Genomic DNA, 27,996 nt, shown 5'->3' on the forward strand with positions numbered 1-27,996 from the left:
TCACTGCTTTTTGCAGATGATGTTGTCCTGTTTGCTTCATCAGGCCGTGATCTTCAGCTCTCTCTGGATCGGTTCACAGCCGAGTGTGAAGCGGCTGGAATGAGAATCAGCACCTCCAAATCCGAGACCATGGTCCTCAGCCGGAAAAGGGTGGAGTGCCCTCTCAGGGTTGGTAGCGAGATCCTGCCTCAAGTGGAGGAGTTCAAGTATCTCGGGATCTTGTTCACGAGTGAGGGAAGAATGGAGCGTGAGATCGACAGGCGGATCGGTACGGCATCCGCAGTAATGCGGGCGCTGCATCGGTCTGTCGTGGTGAAAAAGGAGCTGAGCCGCAAGGCGAAGCTCTCAATTTACCAGTCAATCTATGTTCCTACCCTCACCTATGGTCATGAACTATGGGTAGTGACCGAAAGAACGAGATCGCGAATACAAGCGGCTGAAATGAGTTTCCTCCTTAGGGTGTCTGGGCTTTCCCTTAAAGATAGGGTGAGAAGCTCAGTCATCCGGGAGGGGCTCAGAGTAGAGCCGCTGCTCCTCCGCATCGAGAGGAGTCAGATGAGATGGCTCGGGCATCTGATCAGGATGCCTCCTGGACGCCTCCCTGGTGAGGTGTTCCGGGCACGTCCAACCGGGAGGAGGCCCCGGGGAAGACCCAGGACACGCTGGAGGGACTATGTCTCTCGACTGGCCTGGGAACGCCTTGGGATTCTCCCGGAAGAACTAGAAGAAGTGGCCGGGGAGAGGGAAGTCTGGGCATCTCTGCTCAAGCTGCTGCCCCCGCGACCCGACCTCGGATAAGCGGGAGACAATGGATGGATGGATGGATGAAAATTACTCAAATGAAAAGAGTTTGTTCAGTGGATCTAGGCTGTTACTTTAAAATGAGTTAAACAAGAACCCGGGACAAAAATGGAAACTTCTTCAGGGTAAATTTTGCAAAAACATTAGAAAGTGTTTCATCACACCAGAGACCCACAAACACATGGAATAAGTTACCAGGAAGTGCAGTAGAGAGCACAGCATTAGGAACCTTCAAAACTCTGCTTGATGTTATTTGGAAGAAATTACGTGAATAGAATTAGTGTGCTTTGTTGGGCTTAAAATATCATTCTCATCAGCATATTCACTGATTAATATCTTGAACATTCCTACATGACCATTGGTCAGGATGGCAACATATCCGAGTTGGTCTCATCCCAAAAAAATGTGTGTAACTGTCATGTGGGTTCCCTTTTAGAAAGGCAAAGGGGAGAGAGTTGGGGGCAATGCTAGTGGGTTAACAGGCAAGAGTAAAATGTTAAGAGTAATTAGTGACTCAAACTTGTCCCTGTGTGAGCAAATGTGGGTGTGTGTCAGGGGGAGCGTCAATCCGTTCTGGGATAAGCTTTGATACCTTATGATCTTGAAATGGGAGAAGCTGGCTTTAAACAATAGATGGGTGTTTCCACTGCTACCACTGTTTTATGACTCAATGTTGTTTCCCCTACAATTAAGTCTTTACACAAATGAACATTGTCTTCATTCCCATTAAAAAGTCGTATATATTTTTATGGACTTCAGAATTTTATTTTTGTAAAGTGCTTTTCCCCAGGACTATACATTCACATGTTAAGCTTAACAGATATCCCATAAAATAAACCACTTAATCCTCCAATGGTGACAGCCTTCAAGCACACATTGAATATGGGAATCAGTGCAATGAATTGTGCTGGTACTCCAGAATATAAGACCACATCTGAAGAACAAAAGATTACTTAATATTTTATAACAATTATAACAATTTTAAACTAATACATCCTTCATCATTCATCATCCTTCATCTGTTATTCCACAAGTAGAGCACCAGCCCATTGTAATTTCTACAAATATAATTTTTAAATATTCATACTTTTTAAAGTGGCTCAGGGCCAAGTTAGGGAGAAGTCAACAAAGGTATAATCTTTGATTAGGTATCACAAACTCAGTCTTATTTTCTACATACTTGAAGGCATCTAGTTCAGAAAAATGCTACACCCCAAAAGATAAGGATTGGCTCAATTAATGAATTTTGTTCTGATTAGTCAGTTAGCTGGGCATTCATTTACTGAACATGTGCATTCACTTTCAGTGTCAAAAGGACCTGCAGCTTTTCTCGACTAGGCGGGGTACAAGACAGGACCTAATTCTGGAGGAAGTGCCAGTACATTGTGGGGCCTGTTCATGTTCTCAATGACACTCACTCACGGTGAAGTAGTTTAGAGCTGCTAATTCACATAAAAGTCACTTATTATTATTATTATTACTCGGGGGCTTTGCCCCCTGCTTGCTTCGCTCGCCAACCTCCGGGCCGGTGCTATACACTAGTTACTTTGCAGTTCAGCTGCTCGCTTATGGGGATACGGATTTAAAATTTAAACAGATTGTTATTTTCATGGGAATTGTTACATATGTATGATAGAACTAACTATTTTACATTACAGCAAGTAATTAACCATATTAAAAATAGTAAAACATAATAATTTGACAGTAAATTATGTTTCATGTTGCGTTAGAGTTATTCATTGTGTTATATGTTTTCTTTCTGTTTGAATTTGAAATTAACACACAAATACTTTTTAAAATTACACTTTTACTGTAAAACTTCAGGAAAAACAATTTTTTGAATAATATTTTCATCAATATTGCAGTGAATTTTGATTCTGTGTTTGGACTTACATCGTGACAACACAACGTATAGCTGCACATGAGTGAATTTCGTTTCTTTCTCTCTAATAAATAAACTGAGTTTTTCAAATGTTTGTCTCTGTGATTTGTTAATTGTCTTTGCAAAAGCTATTCTAATGGGAAAATGTTAACATTTTAATTCGAATGGCATATCAAGATCTCCTTTGGTGTCTAATGTTATCTGCGGGAGATGTACTACATTACCTTTCTTGGATACATCCTTCCTTCAACAGTAATTCGGGCAGTGGAAGACCTTATGGTGTTAATGGTTGTAGATATTCGTCGGGATATTGTAAGTTGATGTTTTCATCTTCCGCACGATCACCACCAACTGTTTCAGCATAGTCTATTGATACACATTTAACCAATTTGCTGTGTAACCGATCGACAATATTTGCATTAATTCATTTGACTTCATCATTTTTCAGTGCTGGGATTGCCCATGTACTCGTTTCTTCTGTTGATAACCTTTCGGGATGAAATTCTTCAATAAGATTTGAACATAATATGTCATCTTTTACTGGGAACTTAAAGTGAGGAAAATTTTAAAATTTATAAGAGCTAAGAGAGCAAGAACTGTGTCTGCAAAAGCATTCACACAAATGAGAGGAGAGAAAGCTGTGTGCATGGTTGAATATGGTTGCAAGGAGGGCGTGACTTGAAAAAATCTCATGGCCAAAGTCTCGTCTTGCGGGACTTGAAATTATCTCTTTGAAAAAGTCTTGTCTCAAGATTTCCTTTTATAATAGAGAGATTATTATTATTATTCGACATGGGAGAGCAAAACCAACATGGACATGGGAAGGATGTCAGACTCCACACAGATAGCAACTGGGAATTTTCAAAGCAGAGAAGCCTTCATTTTACAAGTTGGTGTCATTAAGATACCTCTGCATTTAGCACTTGCATTAGATTAATTTGATGAAATTATAACACTGAAAGTGTGTGGCCCTGATAACCCAGAGAATTATTTTTGCCATTTTGTCTATGAATCTATACTCAAAAACCCATAATGACAAAGTGACATGTTTTCAGAAAGCATTGAAAATTTATTAAAATTAAAAACTTAAATTTCTTATTCATATAAGTATTCAGACCCTTAATTCAGTACTTTGTTGTGACCCCTTTTGCAGCAATTACTGCTTCAAGTCTTTACAGGTTTTGCACACCTGGATTTGCAAAATAACAAAGGCAATGAACAGAAATTGGTAGAGATAGTGTCCCCATGGCAAAATAGCATATGGGCACAGTTCACAAGGTGAACATATCATAATATATCACATTATACATAACATAATGTAATATTCACAAGTAATTAAATTGCAGCTCTGTCGCCTACTGCATTAGACAATCTTGTATTTTCAGAAGCACCTGTTGTTTTCCCATTAACGAAGTGCTAGATGACAGGACAAAGTGAGGTCTAATTTTATTAATTCCAGATCTGATAAGGATGGAGACTTTTCTATATATCTCAAATGCTGCACTGTCATTGTCATTCTGTACTATTATAAAGTATCATAACACTTAAAGAAACTAATAGAGATAAAAGCTGTTATTGAATGAACACAATCAGTTAGCAGAAGAAATAAAAAAGTGGTCATATCATTAGTAATGTATGTCAGAGTATTAAACCAGTGAATGAACCCTTGCACCCAGCTAGTGAAAAATGAAACAGAGCATTGCCTTTTATGTTTAAGGGCAGGATTAACATGCTGATTTCAAAAATATTTCATTTGAAACTGAGACTGCAAGTCAGTCAATCTATTGATTTAGTGGCGTAACAGGAGGATGTCTTGCTAATTTTGCACTCTCGTGATTTGTCTGAATTAACTGCACTGCCCCTTTGTGAACTTAATGAAGAAGTAGAGACTTTTTCCTAAGCAAAACAAAAGTGAAAGAGTGAAGTTTATAAAGTGCTGAGTAAAACTCCACTCTATCTTTGCTGTTAATGCAAAAGTAATACAAGAAGCTTCATACCCATAGCCCATCCAACTTTCCTCCAAATCAGCATCAATATACTTTATGTATAACATGTGAGACCAGAGTCATGAATACTCTATAAGAACATTTAGTTCAAGTCTGACCCATTAGATGGATTATTTAAATTTCAGCTATTAAACAATGCTGCTTTCAAGCACCCTGTAGAACTAGCTGGTGAAATTCACTTGCTGGCTGTTGAGACCTAGAGGCATGAACCCCTCATTGTCTAGCATGACAGACTCTTACATGATAGTGATAGTTTTTCTTGAGTGATCAAAAAAAATATATATACACACACACTCACACACACACACACACGCACACACACGCACACACACACACACACATATATATATATATATATATACATATATATATATATATATATATATATATATATATATATATATATATATATATATTTTATATATATATATATATATATATATATTATATATATATATGTGTGTGTGTGTATATATGTATATATATATATATATATATATATATATATATATATATATATATATATATACAGTATATACTGCTTTTAAACAATACCTTCATACAGGCATTGAGTCGAGTGGAGGGCTCTCTTTTAACTCCAGACCCTACTTCTTCTGATGCTTAATCTGTTGCCCCCAGAAAGCACTTCCAAGTCAGGCAGGACAACCACTGTTATGTTTCCATGGCTGTTGGCTGGAGTGGTGTAAAATAAACCACCGTTTATCTCCAGAGAAGTGGATACAAGTTCATTAGAGTGATAAATTATGCTTCACTATCTGGCAGTCTGATGGATAAATCTCTTTGGTGGATGGCAAGAGATCACTACCTTCTGGATTGCATAGTGCCAGCTGTAAAGCTGGTAACACTTGAGTATAGGTACTGCAAAAATACATCTATTACTCATTTACTCTTTTGTAACATGACCTTAACAAGGGCTTCTTTTGGTGTTAATAACAGTTACTAAACATTAGTAAAGTGTTTATTCATTAGTGCAAGATGTGCACCTTAAATAATTTCAACGTGGAATGGTCAGAAGTAGCTTAAGTGAGACACATGCCTCGTGGTAATGCTAGAGGATGCAGACATTTTAGAGAATTGTGTGCTTCCAGATTTGTGGCAACATTTTGAGGAAGGCTCTTTTTTTTCTAGCATGACTGTTCCCTTGTGGACAAAGCTAGCTCCATATAAAATGGAGGATTCTTGAGTGGCCTGCACAAGTCCTTGATCTCAATGGTATTGATCACTTTTGGAATGAATTGGAATACTGATTGAGACACAGATCGTCTTGTTCAACATTAGTATCTGACCTCATAAATGGTCTTTTTGGCTGAATGGGTACAAATTCAGACACACATTACAAAAGCTTGTGGAAAGCCTTCCTGGAAGAGTGGAGTCTGTTATAACTGTGTGGTATAGTGAGTCCACAGCTTAGGAAAACATGGTTGATTTTTAATAAATAGATGATTGAATGGTCGGCTTGATCTGCATGGGTGTGCATGCTCACACAGCTGCTGGGGGGGTGGCTTTGGTGGAGTAATTGGGGTGAGATGCATCTGCACTTGAGGGTGTGGTCTGTCTCATTTACTGCATAGGCTCTCACAGTTCACAACTGAGATGCTGTGCCAACACAGAAGCAGATAAAAAGGGAGCTGGCACAGTAAGAAGGGGTGAGATAAAGGGGAAAAGAATCGGAAAGAGAAGGCAAAAGGAGGAAAATTAGCCTTGCCAGCAAGGTAAGATGAGCAAGAGGCACAGGTTAAATGGAGAGAAGACAGAGACTCGAGGAGAGAGCAAGAGCGCCCTTGCTGCAGGGAGCGAGAGGCAGGTGGCCAGGAGTGAGCTTTATGGCTACAGGACCCTGAAGCTGAAGAAAGGGCATTCCTACTGAGCGATTACCAGGGTGTAGGAGCGGCCTGATTAATGGTGTCTCTCACAAGGGCTAAGTATGTGTGGCTCGACAGGTTTCCCTGTAGACGCCGATGGAAGGACAGCAGGGAACAGAGCAAGGACATGAAGGTTGACTGCATCAATCGGTTGGCATCTCCTTCTCCTGTAAACAGGATAAGAGGAGGAGGAGGGAGGCTTAAAAGGGCAGTATTCAGGGCTCAGAGTCTTGTGGATCATCTCTGGTTTAAAGGATTATTTATTTGTTTTTAACCTTCATCTTCACCTTGTTTTTGTGGATTATTTATTGGTTGAATGTTTTTGACCACTGCAGTATTAATTGGGACACTGTTTCAGTTTGAATTGTTTTAATAAAAGCACTTTTGTACTTTTATGCACCTATTCCTTCCCCTGAGTGAATGTCCTCATCCTCTGGCTCATCCTCAAGTATGTTATCGGGGGTAGCAGGTTTAAGTGGCTCACCAGAAGGACCCGCTAGCATGGGACCGACCCGTACCATCACAAACTGCAATGGTTAACTTCATATTAACTTCATATTAATGCCCAAGGTTTTGAAATGTGATGTCCATAAAACTTATGATGTGCATATTGAAATAAAAAGACAAAAAGAGATGATAAATCGTTGGGGTACTATGAAGGCTAACCCTCTATATTTATTTAAAACGAGAAGTATAGCACATTGAAAAAGAAATGTTGTGACAACGCGAGTCTCCAAGATAGGCTGAATAAGATGGTGTTGCTTCCTGTGATAAATGTTAATCACAGGCAGTCCAGGCAGGTGGAAACTCAAAGTGACACCAGAGGTATCATGGTTGTCAATCTTCCAGTCTGTCAGTCAGTCTTCCACTCAATCTTCCAGTCTGCAGAGAGAGGAAGAGAAAAGGAATTAGTTGACAGTGCCCTCTGGCTTTCCGGAGGAAGATTATAGTTATCTGAGCATTTCAACTTTTCCCTATGCGCATGCGTGTGACAATATATATATATATATATATATATATATATATATATTCGAAAGCATATACATACATACACAGATCATATATATATATTCGAAAGCATATACATACATACACAGATCAGCCACAACATTGTCAGTAACAATGATTATTGCATTACAATGGCACCTGTCAAAAGGTGGGATATATTAGTCAGCAAGTGAACAGTCAGTCCTTGCAATTCTTGAAAGTGATGTGTTGGTAGCAGAAAGAAATGACAAGGACAAGGGACAAATTGAGATTCAAAGCTAATCCAAAACAACAGGTCTTGTAGGGTGTTTCCAGTATGCAGTGATTACTAACTACCAAAAGTGGTCAAAGGAAAGCCAACTGGTGAAACAGCAAAAGGATCTTGGGTGCCCAAGGCTCACTGATGCACAAGGGAAGTGAAGGATTGCCTGTCTGGTCCAATCCCATGGAAGTGCTACTGGAACACAAATTGCTGAAGAACTTAATGCTAACCGGAAGAGAAAAGTGTCAGAACACACAATGCATGAAAGCCTGCTGCATATGGGGCTGCGTGGCCACCAACTGGTCAGAGTGCTCAAGCTGCTCAAGTGCCTACAGGCAGCCATTACCCCAGTGTCCAAATGGTACATTCTTGGCTCATCTTAATTAATCATGTTTAAATGCTAATTGGGGCGGCACGGTGGCGCAGTGGTAGCGCTGCTGCCTCGCAGTTAGGAGACCTGGGTTCGCTTCCCGGGTCCTCCCTGCGTGGAGTTTCCATGTTCTCCCTGTGTCTGCGTAGGTTTCCTCCGGGCGCTCCGGTTTCCTCCCACAGTCCAAAGACATGCAGGTTAGGTGGATTGGCGATTCTAAATTGGCCCTAGTGTGTGCTTGGTGTGTGGGTGTGTTTGTGTGTGTCCTGCGGTGGGTTGGCACCCTGCCTGGGATTGGTTCCTGCCTTGTGCCCTGTGTTGGCTGGGATTGGCTCCAGCAGACCCCCGTGACCCTGTGTTTGGATTCAGCGGGTTGGAAAATGGATGGATGGATGGAAATGCTAATTGGTTATTAGAGAAAACTTTGTAAATGAGTTAGCACAGCTATTGTACTATTCAGCGTATATGCATAATGTGGAACACATCATTTTTAACAATAAATTTCATGTTATCAAAATAATACTGAAATCAGCTTTTTAAAATATGGTTTTAGGACAAACTGAGTTTACTAGAAATGTGCCTGTGACTTGACTTTATATTTTCAGATTTCCACATCATTTATTCAGAAATTACCTTATATATTCAGGCCCTCAATATATTCAGAACTGACTTTACATATTTAGAATATGACTTTATAAATTTAATATATTTGCCTGTTTGGCACTCCATAACATAGATAGATAGATAGATAGATAGATAGATAGATAGATAGATAGATAGATAGATAGATAGATAGATAGATAGATACTTCATCCTCTGGGTACTTGGAGAGTGTTTGCGGGACTGATTTAAAATATTCAAGGATGAAATGCCAAAACAGAATCCGTTTTAATTGGAGTGAACGCAGTTTTAAAACTTGCAAACCTTTAACATTACTACCTGGCCAGTTAGCAGGGCACTAAAGGTGAACGCACAGTTTGCAGTCTCAGTGCCGTTTACCACTAATATCCAGAGCCAATAATTTGTCTTTATTTTATATCAGGCTGTACGTCATTGCACAAACCGCTGATGAATCTCGCCGGTAGGACCAGTCACACCCTCCAACAAATCGCTTTTCCTGAGGAGAGTCACAGGACACCAGTGTTGTCAGTTCGTCCTTGCTGGACTTGACCCCTTGTCCAGATGAGGTGTCCTCCCGCCCCAAGGCACACTCGCACATGAACCCGCCTTTGCTAAATTAGATTGCGTTGTCTTCTATTGGAAGAGAGCGTGCAGACCGGACACGTTATTGAAGAATCGGGGCAAACCTCAAGCGCGACATGCTTACATCAAACAATCAAAACGAAAACATAAAAGGAAGGCAGGTCGGGGTAAGCTGCAGTTGAACCTAATTCTCGCCGCCAGGGGAGCGTGAGAAGGCGGACAAGGCGTCTGCTGTGAGCTCTCAGTGAACGCGCACGCCTCCTCACTGCCGGACCTTGCCAAGTTACACATTTCTTTTCTTTCGCGTTAAATAGAAACTAAAAAGAGCACTCTGTGCGTCCGAGAAACTGGCATATAATTAGCACTTTAAAGATGACGGGGGTTCCATATGCGGTTAGGGGCGTGGCTTAAATTGGGGCAATTACTTCAGTTCAGCTCCAGCTTTAAATGTTACTTTACCACGGTTGTGGCTTTTTTTTTCTGCATCCGATGTTTTTTTTGCCTCGTTGTTAATATGAGCTCGTTTTCTGGTTGAGTGAAGTAAAACACTTCCACCCATGCAATTTGTGTGCTTTTTTACGAACACGCGCAAGTAAGGAACAACGGAGTTTGGCACAAATGGCTAGGAGTCACAACAAGGAGAAGGCCTAGTGGGCATTAGCAGCCCGTGACTCGACAGGAGCATCAAAAAAATAAAGAGGAATCCAAACTGATGATTACAGAACTTACTGGAGTACGATAAGCCTAGTTAGGGCTGAGGGTGCCCCAGGATTTCTTTCTGCAGGAGCACCAGATTTAGACAAGGGTGTGCCAGGAAACAACTATTGGTCATTAAAAATAGTAGAGGTTTGCTGCACATCTAAGAGGTGTGGTCGTCCAAGACTTCCTAAGGATAGCTACCCAACTGAATATAAGACACAACCCAGGGGTGCAGTGATTTCAGAGTACTGTCTCATGACGTCTCTTGGATTATACAGTGCCTCTCAAAACCTTGTTAGTGACTGCAGAAGTAACTAAAGTGAAGTTAAACTGAAAGGCCAGTACACTTTAAAGCTTAGACCACAATACATTTGAAAACGCAATTTTCATTTACAATCCTCCATCGGCACTAATGTTTTCAGACTGTCACTGAAATACCAAAAATTTGAATTGATTTGAACTTAGTTATGTCAAGTTTGACTTGCTTGTATGGAATGTTACTTGCTTTTAATAAATTCAATAAAATGTTTAAAAAAATGAAATGCCAAAAATACACAAATCTTTCAAATTGTGTAGGTACAGTCTGACAGCCAAGAGAGGTGTTTGTTTATGGCGCTGAAAGCATGAGGAAAACAAAGGGCATTTTAAGAATAAACTAAACTGGCCTTCTTTGTCTGGACAGGGGATATACAATTGCTTTTAAAGGATATAAACTAATATGAAGTGCTAAAGCCATGGAAAATATAGAGCAGCACCTGCCAAAATAAATACAGTGAAATACTGAAGTGTTTCAAGGCATAGTACAGACTGGCTGATGCAGCAAAGCAAGGAGGGTATTATTGGCATGACAAAGAGTATTATTGGCATGACAAAAACTGTAGTCAATATCTGATCACGTAACAATCAGCAGTTTTAAAAAGATCTGTTTTTTCCATCCACACTGCTACATGAGATCCATCATTTTCAAATTTTATGTGAAGGTTCATTGTCAGTGAGGTAGTGTGGTCACATAAAGCTGAGAGAAAGCATTAGCGGCAGAGCGGGGGCCATGTTTTAAGTCAGAAAGTGAGAAAGTCACGCCATTACCAAATATTTTGCTTAGTTATGCCCACGGCAGAACTATTTTTTTTAAATTTCAAAGTTAATTCCTGTAATCATACTTTCCTTAATATAACCATTGCTTCTGAGACTTTTGTTCTCTTCCTGGCCACTTTATTCAGAACTTGATTTATTCACTGGAGTTGTTTCTCGTTGTCTAAATAATCCTTTTGCTTAAAGTGCCTGCTGATTTTAGAAACTGCTAAAGCTGTTAAAAGCAGTAATATTAGTGGTTTCCTGACTATCCATAAGGTCAGGCTTTCTAGTCTCAACTGCAGCATTCACAACTTGTTTAAATCATCATTTAGGTTTTATTTTTTTCTAAATCCTGCACATGTCAGGTATAGTTGTCTGCAAAATAGTATGTTTGGCTTCTCTCTATTTAAATTTTCCTTTTCCTATACCACAGGCCTCTTGATTTGAAGGACCATCATTTTGTGTCTCTTGTGCAACATGGTAACACATCAAATGTACAATCAACCAATAAAATAAACCTATTGGCCTCCTGCTCTGATCATGCTCCCAACAAAATGAAGATTTTTATTTAGGGTTGATTAGATAGGTTTGTACTCATGAAAATTGAATTGGGGTAGGGATATTTGGTGGATAGCGGGTTGCTGCGAGTGCCTATTGGTAAAAACCTGGATTTTTCTAGTTCCTGGACTTTTTTTCTTGCTTATGGTAAGCAGAGTGGGGCCCTAGAGTGCACACTCAAATCATCCTGATGATAGATCTGGCTATGCTGACCAGTGTCATAAGTAGAGTTTAATCACTGAGGCTAGAAGAGTCATGTGAGTCCATTGAGTAATGTGTACATATTTGTGTTAAAGCCTGATTTTTTGATAAAAAATATGTAATATCCATCTATGCAGATGTGATTATTCTAATAAAGATTAGTAGGATGTGAGAGTCAGTCTTGACAGCACTGGGTTCAAAGCAGAAAACACCCTTGGACTTGGCACCAGTCTCCTGCAGAATATACTTGCCACACTATCTTCTCTCAGGACCAGTTTGGAGTCACCGATCAATGTAACATGCATATCTCTGGGATGTGAGGAAATTGTAATAACTGAAGAACACATACCCAGATAAACAGAGAATGTGCAGGCTCCATAGACAGTGAGTAGGTTTGAACCCTTTGGAGTTTCAAGGCAACAGTCATAACCACTGAGCTCAATCATAACTTCCGTTCTTCCATTGCTTAAACTCATTTATTCCAGTTATGTGGTTGCAGTGGGTTAAAGCCTTTCTCGACAGAACTGGGTGCAAAGCAGAATAAGACATCAATCCATTGCACAGCACAGTAAGATGTACTTATTGCCTTGACTTTTTTCCCCTCCCTACAGTGAACCATTTTCTCTTAGCACTAGTAATTATATGAACAAGGCATCTCCATTGAAGATATTTTCCAAAATCCTAAATAAATTATTGATGATTTCCAAAAGAATAAAATAACATTCTCAGACCCACTTAGTCCAGTTTAGGGTTTTAGGGGACTGAAGCTTATACTGCTACCATCGGGAGTATGATAGGAACAAGCCCTCGAGGTTGTTCTAGTCCATTGCAGAGCTCACTCATGTATACATGGAGGCCAATTTAGAGTTGCCAACTAACCTAAAGGCCATGTCATGCTAGACAACTTTTCAAATGATTTTCAGTTATAGCCTTCATTTACATAATTCTAGCAAGTCAGAGGCATTTGGTCCCACAATCCAATGGAGTTGTGTAATGTGACATTCCCAATGACTCACTCCAACTAGTCCACGACTCATTCTGAAAAAAATCACATTTTTTCTTTAGTTATAGGGACAACTAAATGACAACCAATGAATACTCATCTAAAAATACAATTCATATAATGCAGCAATGTGGAAAAACCCTTCATAAACCATGGGGCCTAGTAGGCAGCATGCTATTGGCTGTAACAAAATAGCAAGATCCCAATTATTGGAAGGTTGGCATGCAGTCACTAAATATGATGTTCCTAGTGATTTTCAGTCATGTAAATTCACATGGTTCAGTGACAAGATCAGCACATCAGTCGGCAAGTGAGACATACCCAATGACTAGCAGTTGCATAACGTGACATTCCCTTAACCTGCATTCTGTAAACATTTGGGCGGAAAATCATAGTTTATAGAAAAAAACTTGTGGAAATATCGTGAGAACGTGCAAACCGCACACAGACAACAACCAGGACTGGGATTCAATTGCAGAACACTGGATATTAGTAGAGGAGTTGTATGACTTTATCATCTTTATTTCAGAAAATCCCACTAGGTGTCTTGTGGCTGCAGAAAAAATGTGTAAAATATTCAACTTTTAACAAAACATCTGTATTTTTTTATCTCACCCATGTTTTACTAACAGCCAGAATCAGGTCTAGTCTTGTGGCTGTGGTCAATGTGCAAGCTTATTATGGTGCAGAGGCAACATCACTCTGATAGAACAGCCACCATTACAAACATAGGTTATGGCAGATCTTCTTTTGCTCAGATTTCTACATTATTTCTCTGTCAATTCTCCAGCAGAGCTTGGTGCACAATGGTCTCAGTTTGAACATCCGTAAAGGTGACTCTTAATTGGCCCAACATGCAGGAACGTGCATGGTGACTGTGGTGGACTGACCCAAGGCCGATGTCTGCCTTGTTCCTTGTACTTATCAGGACTGCCTCCAGTCCCCATTAAAACCACCTCTGAATTTGTCAATCGCCCATTTTCATAAATGGTTACAGAAGGAAAGGTCAGTACAATTCCAGGTTACTGTTCATCCATGAGCCAACAAAAGCAGACAGGAAGCAATTGAACCAATCACTGCCTGCTGCTACATGGTATACAATGCTGTCCTGTTTTTACCTCTTATTGCTTTTTTTGTTTACCTTCTTGTTTAATTTCTTCACTGCATATGTCAAGAATACAGCATGATTTACTCTAAATTAAAAAAGCATCTGATCATTACTTCATTTCTTTATATGGATTATGAAGGGTTATGTATCTCTTTTAACCTCAGAATTTAGATTGCAATCATCAGGCAAAATGAAAATTTATAACAGATTTGTATTATGGCAGTTTTCTTCATCACAAGGGTATTGTCTGCATATTGCCATTTGTATTTTATTCCTCATATCTATTTAAAATAATTTAGGACTTTCACGGTTTCTTACAGGTTTCCAATTTGCTTTTGGTTTGTTTTATTTAGTTCATTTTGAGCTGTACTGACTTGCTGCATTGTAAAAACTTAAATATAAAATGGATAATTTTCAGAATGAAAGAGCTATTAAATCATTTAGTTTTCAGACTGAGCCAAGGCAACAGTTTTAAAAGTTACCATTTCAATAAGAGTTTTGCTATTTTCCTGATCTGAAAGGCCAACAAGGATTGGAAAATCCATTTCCTTCAGCAGAATTTGTGTTATAAACCTCTGTGGAAAATTCCAGGAACAGCCTGTCCACAGATTTAAGCTGCCTTTGATTGTTTAAAGCCTCAGTTTTCCCACTTTTATTTGCGCTTGTGCCTTATATCTAAAAACTGCAGCTTACATTTAATGTTTCTATTGCTTTAATTGTTTGTCCTTCTATCTGTAAAATGTATTCCTATTAAGAATCTTTGACCTTTGTAGCAGTAGAGGTGGCTATCGACCTCTTGAACCCTCAGGTACCATGCTAGACAACAGGTGAAAGTACAGGTACTATTTTTTTATTATAAATATGTGCACTAAGCACCCTCCACTCCACACTACTCATACAAATATCAATTCTTTCTCTACACAATTCTCTCTCTCTACATAATACTCTCTCTCCTCCTCTCCCAGACACTTAGCTACCCTTCCTCCCAGCTCAGCTCAGTGTCTGGGCTTTCCCACAGTCCTTTTATACCCCCTGACCCAGAAGTGGTTCCTGTGCAACAATCCATAAGTCCTCATTACTTCCAGGTCAGAGTAAAAGTCCCTTTCCTCAACCCGGAAGCACGTCATTCCTTCTGGTCGTGTGATCATGACGCACTTCCGGGTTATATGGCACGTAGCAGTCTGAAAGCCTCCCTACAGCGGCTCCACATAGTCCCCATGGTATCCAGCAGGGCTGTGTATACAAACTACAAGGTCCATAAGGCCCTGCTGGAATTCGGGGAACCTCCATGCTGTTGGGAGGGCTCCACCTGGAGGTGTGGGCTGGAATATTTAGCCGGCCATCCATCACACCTTGAATTTTGGTAATCAATTCAGTAGGGCTGGAATGTACTAAAAATGGCATTTGCCTTTCTTACACCATTCATCACTTTTTCTTTTTTGAAGCTCACTAAAGTCTTTAGTTCCACTACCTGTCAGTAGATACCGCTTTTTAATTCCTTACACTGTCATTTTCTCTGATTGCACTGATCTGTTAGGAGCCAGTATATGAGATACGATTTGAACATACATTGCTTTCTTCTTCCAAAGATAATGCTGGTGATATCAGCTCAATAAAAGTTTTCCTAGCTGCTAACTAGAGCCAGTTCTTACTTGGTAGCCAGGCAGGTATTCTGATCGTCAACTAAGCAAAGACATGAGCCTGCATACAGATTTTCATGATTTTGTACTTAAAGTTTTCTCAGGAACTGTTAAACTTGAGAATCAATTTCTGTTAATATTTTGGTGATGAAGAAATATTTTGTGGTTTTACATGGGCACTGCTATCTTGGTGTAATTTTACACTGTTGTGATGTTATAAACATCTGTGTTGTTAAAAGTGAATTTTCTGTGATTTAGAAAATAGTATAGCTGCATGACCCTTTCTTTGGTTTGTGTATTTGCCTTTGTTATCTTTGTTGAAAACTGACTTTGGTATTGACTCCTTTGACTATTCTGACCCTAACTTTTTCATAGTGTTCATCTTCCAGTCTGTGAAATGTGCCTTTTTCTGCATTTCCATCCCGTGCTGTTGTGCTTGTTGAAAAGAGAACAAGTTTGGTCTAAAAAGGGCAGTTTTACAGCTAAATGCCCTTAAACAAACATTTGGAAAAAAATTCTTAAAATAATAGCTGAAAACTTGAAGTCTCCTTAAAAGGGAGAGTTGCAAAATGGACTAGGAAATGAAGGAGCAGTGTAAAAAGATAAATCAAAAAGCCAAAACAAGGTTGTTATCAAAGAGCCAAAAAGCACCAAAACAATACAAGGGTCAGAAGCCAAAATAAATACCGAAAAGCAAAGTGAACTAAGGACAAAAGGTCAGGTCATGTGGGACACCTTGTGTACTAACCACCATTGTGTCTGTAAATACAAAAACCCAAACTTCTATAAAAGTCCCCATTCTAAAATGGCATTATGGTTAAACCACACAAATAAAACAAAAATAAAACAATAAATAGAACGTTCATTAGACAAATGTTTAAATCCTTACACAAGGAGAACAAAGATCAAACAATGAAATTTCTTAAACTATACAGCACACTAGTGGGGCTGCATCAGCAATAGTGCATTTGATGTTCGTATTTAAAAATTTCAAGATTACAGGGTATGAGTTATGAGGAAAGATTAAAGATTCACTTTAACCAAGTTGAGATTAAAAAGAGACCTGATAGAAGTATTCAAATTTAAGAAGGGAATTAGTACAGTGGACTTTAGCTGCTATTTAAAATAACTTCTTCAACAAGAATACGATAGATAGATAGATAGATAGATAGATAGATAGATAGATAGATAGATAGATAGATAGATAGATAGATAGATAGATAGATAGATAGATAGATAGATAGATAGATAGATAGATAGATAGATAGATAATGTGGTGTGGCAAAAGTCAATAACCAGTTCCTTGGTTTTCCTGCTGTTAAGATGCAGACAATTCTCTTTGCACCAAGAAACAAAGTTCTCCACCTGACTCCTATACTCTGTCTCATTCTCTTTATCAATACACCCTATAAGCACAGAGTCATCTGAAAATTTCTGAAAGTAACCTGTGTCAGTGTTATTTTTATAGCCTGAGGTGTACAGAGTTAAGAGAAAGGCAGTCAGGACCATTCCTTGTGGTGCTCCAGTGTTGTTCACATCCATATCAGAAACACAGTCCTTGAGTCTCACAAACTGTGATCTGTCCAATGGATAGTCCATTGTGCAAGGCACCATAAGCTCATCCACTTGCAGATCTCTGAGTTTACCCCTTTACAGGGATGGCTGGACAGTACTGAAGGCCCTGGAGAAATCCAAAAACATAATCCTCACAGTGCTGCCAGCTTTGTCCAGGGGAAAATAAACCTTGTGGAGCATATATGTAATTGCATTCTCCACTCCAATCATTGTCCAATGGGCAAATGGGTCTGTCACAAGAGGACTCATAAAGGCCTCTCAAAGGTCTTCATGACATGAGACATACAGTTAGGTCCATAAATATTTGGACAGAGACAACTTTTTTCTAATTTTGGTTCTGTACATTACCATAATGAATTTTAAATGAAACAACTCAGATGCAGTTGAAGTGCAGACTTTCAGCTTTAATTCATTGGGGTGAACAAAACGATTGCATAAAAATGTGAGGCAACTAAAGCATTTTTTTTAACACAATCCCTTCATTTCAGGGGCTCAAAAGTAATTGGACAATTGACTCAAAGGCTATTTCATGGGCAGGTGTGGTCAAGTCCGTCGTTACGTAATTTTCAATTAAGCAGATAAAAGGCCTGGAGTTGATTTGAGGTGTGATGCTTGCATGTGGAAGATTTTGCTGTGAACAGACAACATGCAGTCAAAGGAGCTCTCCATGCAGGTGAAAGAAGCCATCCTTAAGCTGCGAAAACAGAAAAAACCCATCCGAGAAATTGCTACAATATTACAAGTGGCAAAATCTACAGTTTGGTACATCCTGAGAAAGAAAGCAAGCACTGGTGAACTCAGCAACACAAAAAGACCTGGACGTCCATGGAAGACAACAGTGGTGGATGATCACAGAATAATTTCCATGGTGAAGAGAAACCCCTTCACAACAGCCAACTAAGTGAACAACAATCTCCAGTGGGTAGGCGTATCGATATCCACGTCTACCATAAAGAAAAGGCTGCATGAAAGTAAATACAGAGGGTACACTGCAAGGTGCAAGCCACTCAGAAGCCTCAAGAATAGAAAGGTTAGATTGGACTTTGCTAAAGAACATCTAAAAAAGCTAGCACAGTTCTGGAAAAACATTCTTTGGACAGATGAAACCAAGATCAACCTCTACCAGAATGATGGCAAGAAAAAAGTATGGAGAAGGCGTGGAACAGCTCATTATCCAAAGCATACCACATCATCTGTAAAACACAGTGGAGGCAGTGTGATGGCTTGGGCGTGCATGGCTGCCAGTGGCACTGGGACACTAGTGTTTATTGATGATGTGACACAGGACAGAAGCAGCCGAATGAATTCTGAGGTGTTCAGAGACATACAGTCTGCTCAAATCCAGCTAAATGCAGTCAAATTGATTGGGCGACAGTTCATGATACAGATGGACAATGACCCAAAACATACAGCCAAAGCAACCCAGGAGTTTATTAAAGCAAAGAAGTGGAAAATTCTTGAATGGCCAAGTCAGTCACCTGATCTTAACCCAATTGAGCATGCATTTCACTTGTTGAAGACTAAACTTCAGACAGAAAGGCCCACAAACAAACAGCAACTGAAAGCCGCTGCAGTAAAGGCCTGGCAGAGCATTAAAAAGGAGGAAACCCAGCATCTGGTGATGTCCATGAGTTCAAGACTTCAGGCTGTCATTGCCAGCAAAGGGTTTTCAACCAAGTATTAGAAATGAACTTTTTATTTCCAGTTATTTAATTTGTCCAATTACTTTTGAGCCCCTGAAATGAAGGGATTGTGTTAAAAAAATGCTTTAGTTGCCTCACATTTTTATGCAATTGTTTTGTTCACCCCACTGAATTAAAGCTGAAAGTCTGCACTTCAACTGCATCTGAGTTGTTTCATTTGAAATTCATTGTGGTAATGTACAGAACCAAAATTAGAAAAAAGTTATCTCTGTCCAAATATTTATGGACCTAACTGTAAGTGCCACTGGTCTGTAGTCACTGGTGAAGAGGTGCCTGCCTTCTTTGGAACAGGGACAATGGTGGATGTTTTCCATAGTGGTGGCACTTTCTGGGCTCTTAGCGACAGACTGAACAGGTGGCAGAGTATACCACAAAGTTGGAGAGTGCAGGTCTCATGGAGGCACGGATGTAGAGTGGTTAAGGTCAAATTTAGCACAAATATTAGAAAATTTTCTTCACATCTGGCATTTCAAATATATATTGATACTAATACCTTCAGATTACCTGATGTTATTTTACAGACTGATGTACATATTGGGCTGTATGGCCTGTTCTCATCAAAATTTTTCTTATGCTTAAATACTCAGAATTGATAAAATGGGAACCCTATCTACCATTATACAGAGCAATACATCACCATCATAAAAACTGCTAGTAAACTTTGAGCTCCTGCTAACTTTTTAATTTTATAAAAAGAAGTGTGGTATTATGAAGAGAGAAAGGAAAATGATATAGCTGATGTTCTAGATTAAAAAAATGAAATCTCACATTATTATTTGTTTTACACTGTAATAATTGACACCATCACTACTGTTAAACTTGATTTTAGCCTTTTGGAATTCCTATTTCAGTGCTTTTAAAAATAATGTTTCTGTTCATGTCAGGATTTTTAACTGGAGCTCAATGATCCCATTTCTGAGTTCAGACTTGGCCTCATTCAAAATAATTGATAATGTGTCTGGAAAGAGATTGTGATTCCAAAGTACAAACACATGGTTCTTAGTTTATATGAATACTTTATGGAAACCACAGAAAAGTGTTTTTCTCTCAGTTGGTTAGTGGAGAGCAGGTGACTCCTCGCACTTTGTTTTTCCAGGCAAAGAAAAGAAACCATATCTGTTTCTTAAAACCACATCCATCCTTGTGCACCAAATATTAAGCACAATTCCCGACCTGTTGAGAATGATGATTGTTTTTTTTTTGTTTCTCAAATTGTGGATGTCCATTTACAAATGGAAAATGTAGATTACAACTATAAGAATGTGTCTGAATACAGGTGTAATTTCTAAGTAGATAAATTTCTTCATGTATGTGCACTGTAAATAGTAATGACTGGAATGGAAACATGATGGGGTTGCTGGTGTGAAGGGTTTGCAGATGACAGACATTTGGCCAAGCAAGCACCTGATTATTTGAGATGACTTGTGCCAGGCGAAAAAGAAAGTGGATGTTATTTCTTACAAAGGTGATAAGTGCCCTTAAAAGATGTTAAACAGGGGCACCAGGCCTGGCTAGAGAGCAAGTGAATTTTCACATTGGTGTTTGGGGACAGATGGTCTAGCAGTTGCTAGGTGGGCCTGAGATTGGGCTTAAGACAAGAGGAGAAGGAAAAAGGCCAGATGTCACTTATGGGATGCAGAGGTAGTAATGATGTGTGTGATTTTTTTCGGGGTAATGCTTTAGACATCCCACATGTTAGATATGGCATCAAGGCACAGAGGACAGCTGGCGTTTTGTAGTTTTTTAATTTTTTTTGTTATCCTTTCTTGTTATTTATTTTGTTACATGAAGTTTTTGTTTTTGACAACTTTGATTGCTTGGCGTTATTTTCAGGGTTCTGGAGCAGCCTGAGAGTGCCAACTGGTATTTCCAGTGTAAACCCCAAGACTAATTTAAAATGGCAGAAAAGGTAGATAAAATCTGAGTGAACTCATTGCTTAGAAATTTCTTTTTTAAATTTAATTCCTTGTTATGGAGGTAGTTATGCAAAAAAGACAACCAGCCCTGCTTTTTTACCTGTGCATTACCAATAAGTAAACTTTAACAGATAGTCCTGTGAAACCAGAAACTTTGTCATTCAGTAGCTGGGATCTTTTGCCATTCTGGTTTTTATAGTTGGCCACTTGCTACTTTCTTTATCCATCTGTCTATTCTTGTTTTTTGTTCTCATCCTCTAAACCATCCATCCATCCATCCATTTTCCAACCCGCTGAATCCGAACACAGGGTCACGGGGGTCTGCTGGAGCCAAACCCAGCCAACACAGGGCACAAGGCAGGGAACCAATCCCGGGCAGGGTGCCAACCCACCGCAGCATCCTCTAAACCTGTGCCAAAAAAAGAAGTACATTATTCAAGAGTGCAGAGGAATTTAAAAATGTGTATGTCTTCTATTTTCTGACATGGAGACATTTTGGCTTTTCTAACAACAGATTATAACAAAAATAATTTTCTTGTTAAATAAACTCCACCTATCAGAATTCCACTGGGATTAGCTTTGAGAGGCTCTGTTCTTTCTGTATCTTCTTGTTACTGTTTTTCTCCCTCATTGTGATGAGTTGGTGGTTGACACAACAATTAGTACTGCTACCTCACATGTTCAGTGACCCAGGTTCAGTTTTTGGCTTGACCATGTGGTAGACCTTTCATGTTCTTGATTTTTTGAATAGGTTATAATCAGGTAAGATGTACTTTGGTTTCTTCCCATAGCCCCAAGACATGCAGGTTTGGTTGAAAATTTGAAACTGCTTGATATGAGTGAGGGTGGATGTGAGTATATTACTGTGCTTTGGGATACTCCAGTTTCTCATCCAGGGTTATTTTATTCCTTGTGACAAATTCCGGCAGGTTAACGTTTGTATGTGAAAAATTTATTCAGGAAAATGATCATGTAGGGAAGGATTTAGTGTAGTGTGTTTCAAAAAGAGGAGATGCACAGAATTGTTAAACTAACAGCTCCTTTCATTTTCTGTACACACTTATCAAAGTCATCTTGACAGCACTGAATCAAGACAAGATCTTGTGCCAGGCTATTGCAGGGTACCCTCATCAATCGGGAGTGCCCAGATGACCAAAAATATAAACTGGAGTCCCCAAAGAATTAACCCACTCGGACATGTGTGGAACCTGAATCCCTGCTCCTCTAAATTCTCTTCATTTTTCATGACTATGTCTCATGTGGTAGCAAAGAATACCCAATACTGTGTACTGCAAGTCTTCATTGATTTCTTGTCTGTGCCCCCTATTGATTTAGGTGGGGACTACACAATGATCAGATTGGTACATCAGGCCTTTTGCCTGCATATATCTAGTAAAGTGAGGTTTTGTTGGTAAAGGATAGGCAGAAGAAAATTGAACAGTAATATGGCAAACAGCAGCACTTGTGTTTAAGGGGGAAGCAGAGAACAGATCTAAAGGTCACTGTGAGTGAACAAGACCCATTAGGGCAAGACGCATTCCTTATGGGCATGTGATTAAGTGAGGGGTCATCTTGGTGTCTTATACTGTATAATAGACATGCACTAATTGTCTCTGCTACTCCACTTCCATATCTAGACTCATTAGCATGATTTTATTGTTGGCCCTTGAAAGGTACAGGCAGATGATATTTGTGAAAATATTTAGATTTGTCACAAACAGCATATATTATTTTATGTATCAACTTTCTATTGTGAATACTATCTCAAGAAAGTTTACAATAAAAGTAATTTGTTTCATTTATTGTTTAAAACTGGAGTGTAAGCAGGGAATGTGAAGTTACTCTTAGAGGCAGGACAAGACAGGACAGGGACCAAATCAGCAGTGTTGAGGTTTAAAGTCTAACATTTTACCCTACACCATGCACACACTCTTAAGCACACTCTTGTGTGCTTCCAATATAGTAATCTCCCAATCCACTAATCAATCAACCAATGCTAAAATTAATTAAAGAATAACAAAACAAAACAAAGTGCAACATTTTTATGTGGCTGTATTTTCTCATATTCTTAAACTGCTGTGTTTGTCTTCATAAACTGCAAAATAGCCAAAAGTAATCTTGTCTGATTTTATTTATTTATTTTTTCAACAGAGAATCAGGAGACAAGTGAGATCCTCAAAATCTGAGGTAAGTCAAAGACTTTTTGCTCTAGTATTCCTTTCAGATCTTAGAGACTGCAGCACTTCTTTGTGGTATTCATTTTACAAATATAACATCCTATTGAATTAATGATCTTCTTCTCCTGTTAAAGTCCTCTTGCACATTTGTGTCACTTTGTGCCTGTTGTTTCTTGTTGGTGTTTTCTTGTTGTTGGCTGGGATTGGCTCCAGCAGACCCCCGTGACCCTGTGTTCGGATTCAGCGGGTTAGAAAATGGATGGATGGATAGCTGACTTGGTGCCAGACCTCATCATACCTCACTCACATAAGGAGCCTAATTTTTAGTTAATTTTTTTGACTGTTATACTGCCATAAGGTTTATGGTTATATAACAGTAGGACAGAAAACTATTAATAACTCATAGCTCCCAATCCCAAAATTCAATATTTAACGATGGTAGTGTGTATGCAGAATTTGCATATATAGTTTTAATCTTGTATCTCCAAGTCTCATCTTGGGGACTCTAAACTGACCTGATGTGACTAAGTATGATTGTGTGCACAAGTATACCAATGGTTAGCTGACTCCATATCTAGGATTCATTTCCAACTTGTTACCTGTCCTACTAGGACAGTCAGTGTCTCCCCACAACCCTGAAGTTAATTTGTATGTTAGAAGATGGACAAATAGATGGGTTTAGCATTTAATTAAAAATTAAATACAATGGCAAGCTTATGAAATTTGGATCTGAATTCTATGGAAGTGTTCATGTGTTTAAAAAGCAACTAATGAAGAATAACTGAACATAGTAAATGGCCTACTTTGCACAAGGTTTTCATTACAGAAGCTATGTTGACTATATAAAGGGTTTTTGGGTGAGTCTTCATCTTTGTTTCTTATGTTTCTGCTGCTGTATGCATCTAAATTTCCCCTTGGGTTTAATAAAGTTTATCTAATCTAGTGTGATGTAATGCAACCTAAATAAATAGTTTTAAACTTGGTGATAAAATTTGATACTATGTTTTTCAATATGCAGATTTTTGGTTGTATTTTTAATAAAGGATGCTTATTGAAAATTTGCCCTTTTTTTCTCTTATAACTGTATTCTTGTACTAAAGAAGACCCTGATGTTGCATTTTTAATTTTGTTTTCTTTTCTTATTTTTTATTTATTTTGGTCTGGTCTGTCCAATGGAATCTTCCTTCAGCTGTGAGATCTTTTTAAATCTTAGATCTGTTAATTATGTATTTGTTTAATTCTTTTCCAGCTAAAGATCACCAATTACCATGTGCGTTCGGAGATTGTCTCACGCTATGCCATCACCACAGTAGAGTGCTCCATGTGGAACCCTCACTCTCAAGCCAAGGAAGCGATATTTGAAGTTGAACTGCCAGGAGCTGCCTTCATTTCCAATTTTACGATGTGAGTACAGTTGTGAGTGACATTTCACATTATGCAACTGGGCTATTCAGTACTGCTGCTGACAACCATAAAAAGATTTCAGGAAATTTAGTTAATTTTCATTAATGCTTAATTACTAATGTTATGGCTGTGCCAGCTGAGGAAATTAAACCATTTTTGTACAATCTGGATTAGTTTATTCACTTTATTTGAAAAAACAGCTTCCTAAATCAACAAAAAACTGTTTTGTCATTTCTTATTTTTACTTGTAATTATTAAGACTGACACCTTTAATTTATATCTTTTGTTTTTAAAGGGTTTTGTATTGTGCCTCCACAATGGTTTATAGTGCTGACTTGTAGCTTCAGATTTCTGTGTTCAGATTGCACCAAGATTTGGACTTTGCATGTTCTCCATATACCTGTGTGGGGTTTTCTTAGGTTTTTTTTCCACATTCTTAAGATTTGCTGGTTAAAATTTTCTAATATGAGGAAATTTGCATATAAGTCTGCCATGTTGGTGGACTGAAATCTTATTCTGGCCTCAGTGCTGTCTGCTATGATTCTATATTGAAATAATTGGATTCAGAAAATGAATAAATGAATGAATGATTATAACACTGATATGTCCCTATCAGATGCTGGTTTGCTGTGTAAATAGAATACACCATAAAAGGCACTATAGGTGTCTGTAGATTGATGGATCTGCCATTGTTTATGTAATACAATGCATGATAGTGTTTACCATTAGAAATGGATGTTAAAAATAAAGATCGAGATGATGTGGACTTACCAAGATTATATTCATCTTCTACTTGAAGCTAAAATGTTATGTTTAGAAGCAATGTGGAAGAAAAAGGACTGACACCCTTCAAAGCACTCTATGAAATGATTACAATTAAGTTTCTTTAACTTAATTTCTTTATTAAGAACAAATGTGCCTTAGTGATCATATGTAACTGATCCAAAATAAAAGAAAAGACTAACAGAACTAAATATGTTGTAAATTAAAAGTAAAAAAACATATAAATGCTTTCTGGAACACATAAAAATAGCTCTTAAGCTCAAGAAAAAGGAAAAGAAGCTAAACTTGAATTGTCAGCTGAAATTACCACAAAGGATGAATTATCCATGTAGATGTATTTCTACACGTATGCATTAAGGGAGAAAGACCACTACAAAAAAGCCTCAAAAACTTTTAATAATCAGAATCAATATTTTTTAACAACAAAGCTAAGAGAGGGTGAGAAACCCTTAAATAAAAATTTGCTAAACCCAAAAAATAATTCTAAAGAGTCAGAGCAATACATCTTCACAATAACAACATTTACCCATACATACATACATATCATTTAAGGGAACTTCATATCTGATTAATTAGTTCAAACACATTTTTGAAGCAGAATGATAACATCTGTTATTTGCAGTAATAATGTGGAGATAATGCAGCAGTGAGATAGTTTATACTGTGATGTAAATATGTTAGTTCAGTCAGTGCTTATCAAGCAACACTTACAGAATTTCTTTGCTTTTCCATTCATTTCCAGATGGTTGATTTTTTGTGTGTGTGTTTCTCTCTATAAATGTCTTGTGCACACACTTTCTTCTGAGTTTTTTTGTCTGACATGTACTAGGGGTACAAACAGCTGTTGGATGGGTTAAAGATAAAAATATACAAAATAAACAGGCTGACATAACTGCCCTCAAGATAAAACTGGAGCAGTGAACTAATTTGTAGTTGAACTTGCACAGAATGTGACTCCATTTTAAGACAGATGAGTCTGCAAAATTCGTTAATGCTTTTGAATGGGAGATTTTGAAAATTTAAAACTTTGGACAGTGCATTATATTTCAGATATCTCAATGAAAATTGAACTGTCTTGACAGTATTTTCCTTGGAGAATAAGTGTGCTGTGTTTAAACAAAATTAGTCCACTTTTGGCTGAGTTGTTTCAGGTGGGCATACAAATGAACAGACAAACATGGCTATTGCAATAGGTGTTTCTAGGATTATATGTGAGCACACCTAAAAAAGGTACTAAAATTCTTTACAAAATAATAAAAGAAAAAAACAGTAAAAATAATTAATAGACTAAAGGGCAACTACAAATAAATTAATTCATTAAAAAAAGAAAAAGTCAAATGCAAACAAAAAAATAAAATAAAACAAAATACTGTACACAAGTGCCAAAAATAAAACAAAACAAAAGGCAGAAACATAGCACCAGTAGAGTTGTGGTATAGAGGACCCAGGGCCTCATGTATAAAGTGTGCGCATGCACTAAATTGTTGTGTACGTCCATTTCCATGTTCACTTCAAGATGCACATTTTCACGGCAGCCTCGCACCTTGCATAAGCACATTTGTGCTCAGCACTTTCAAAGCAGTGCTACAGTTTCTGTGTCGTTTCCCTTTCTTTTTTAGATTTGCATCCATGACATGGGTTTTATCAAATACACCAAAATTAATTGCATATTGTTTACAAATTTAAGGCACTTGATTGTAATAATTCTGTAACAAAATAATGATGCACAGAATAGCCAAATTATTCCAACTACCATAGCTGCTTTAGCATTGTTAGACGACATTGCAAATAGAAGAATTAGAAGAGAGTGCATATTTACAGATGATACTGACTTCTTGTCCCATGATGATGACTGGCTTCTAAGTTGATTTAGATTTCCAAGAGCTGCCCTCTTGGAGGTGTGTGCTGTTAGAATACTAGGAATTATACTTGATACAATTTTTATGATGAAATACATTATAGTATGTATATTATGTTTTACAGATAAATTGTTAACTTCATTTAAATAATCCAGCCATCCATCCATCCATTATCCAACCCGCTATATCCTAAACCCAGCCAACACAGGGTGCAAGGCAGGAAACAAACCCTGGGCAGGGCGCCAGCCCACCGCAGGGTGCACACACACACACACACACTAGGGACAATTTAGAATCCATGTTCATCCATCATCCAACCCGCTATATCCTAAACCCAGCCAACACAGGGTGCAAGGCAGGAAACAAACCCTGGGCAGGGCGCCAGCCCACCACAGGGTGCACACACACACACACACACTAGGGAAAATTTAGAATCACCAATGCACCTAACCTGCATGTCTTTAGAATGTGGGAGGAAACCGGAGTACCCGGAGGAAACCCACGTAGACACAGGGAGAACATGCAAACTCCACGTAGGGAGGACCCGGGAAGCGAACCGAGGTCTCCTAACTGCGAGGCAGCAGCGCTACCCACTGCGCCACCGTGCCACCCCTTGATACAATTTTTATGATGAAATACATTATAGTATGTACAGTATATTATGTTTTACAGATAAATTGTTAACTTCATTTAAATAATCCATCCATTATCCAACCTAACTACAGGGTCACGGGGGTCTGCTGGAGCCAAACCCAGCCAACACAGGGTGCAAGGCAGAAAACAAACCCCGGGCAGGGCGCCAGCCCACCACAATTAAATAATGTATACTGTTAATAATTAAACATGTGGGTCATGGTGACACAGTGGTCTAAGCTTGCTGGGACTGCTGTAACCCTGGATGG

General features: G+C 38.6%; 1 protein-coding gene across 1 annotated transcript in view; it reads left to right on the top strand.

Moving 5' to 3' along the window:
• itih6 (inter-alpha-trypsin inhibitor heavy chain family member 6) overlaps window positions 1-27,996 on the top strand; it is a 112,406-nt gene that overhangs the window by 15,082 nt on the left and 69,328 nt on the right. Inside the window, exons 2-3 of the mRNA XM_028813711.2 lie at window positions 23,023-23,058; window positions 24,298-24,452. Of these exons, the coding sequence (XP_028669544.1) occupies window positions 23,023-23,058; window positions 24,298-24,452 (191 nt within the window). The remainder of the gene's footprint in view (window positions 1-23,022; window positions 23,059-24,297; window positions 24,453-27,996) is intronic.

Source organism: Erpetoichthys calabaricus, chromosome 11 (genome assembly GCF_900747795.2).
Source record: "Erpetoichthys calabaricus chromosome 11, fErpCal1.3, whole genome shotgun sequence".
Lineage (NCBI taxonomy): Eukaryota > Metazoa > Chordata > Cladistia > Polypteriformes > Polypteridae > Erpetoichthys > Erpetoichthys calabaricus.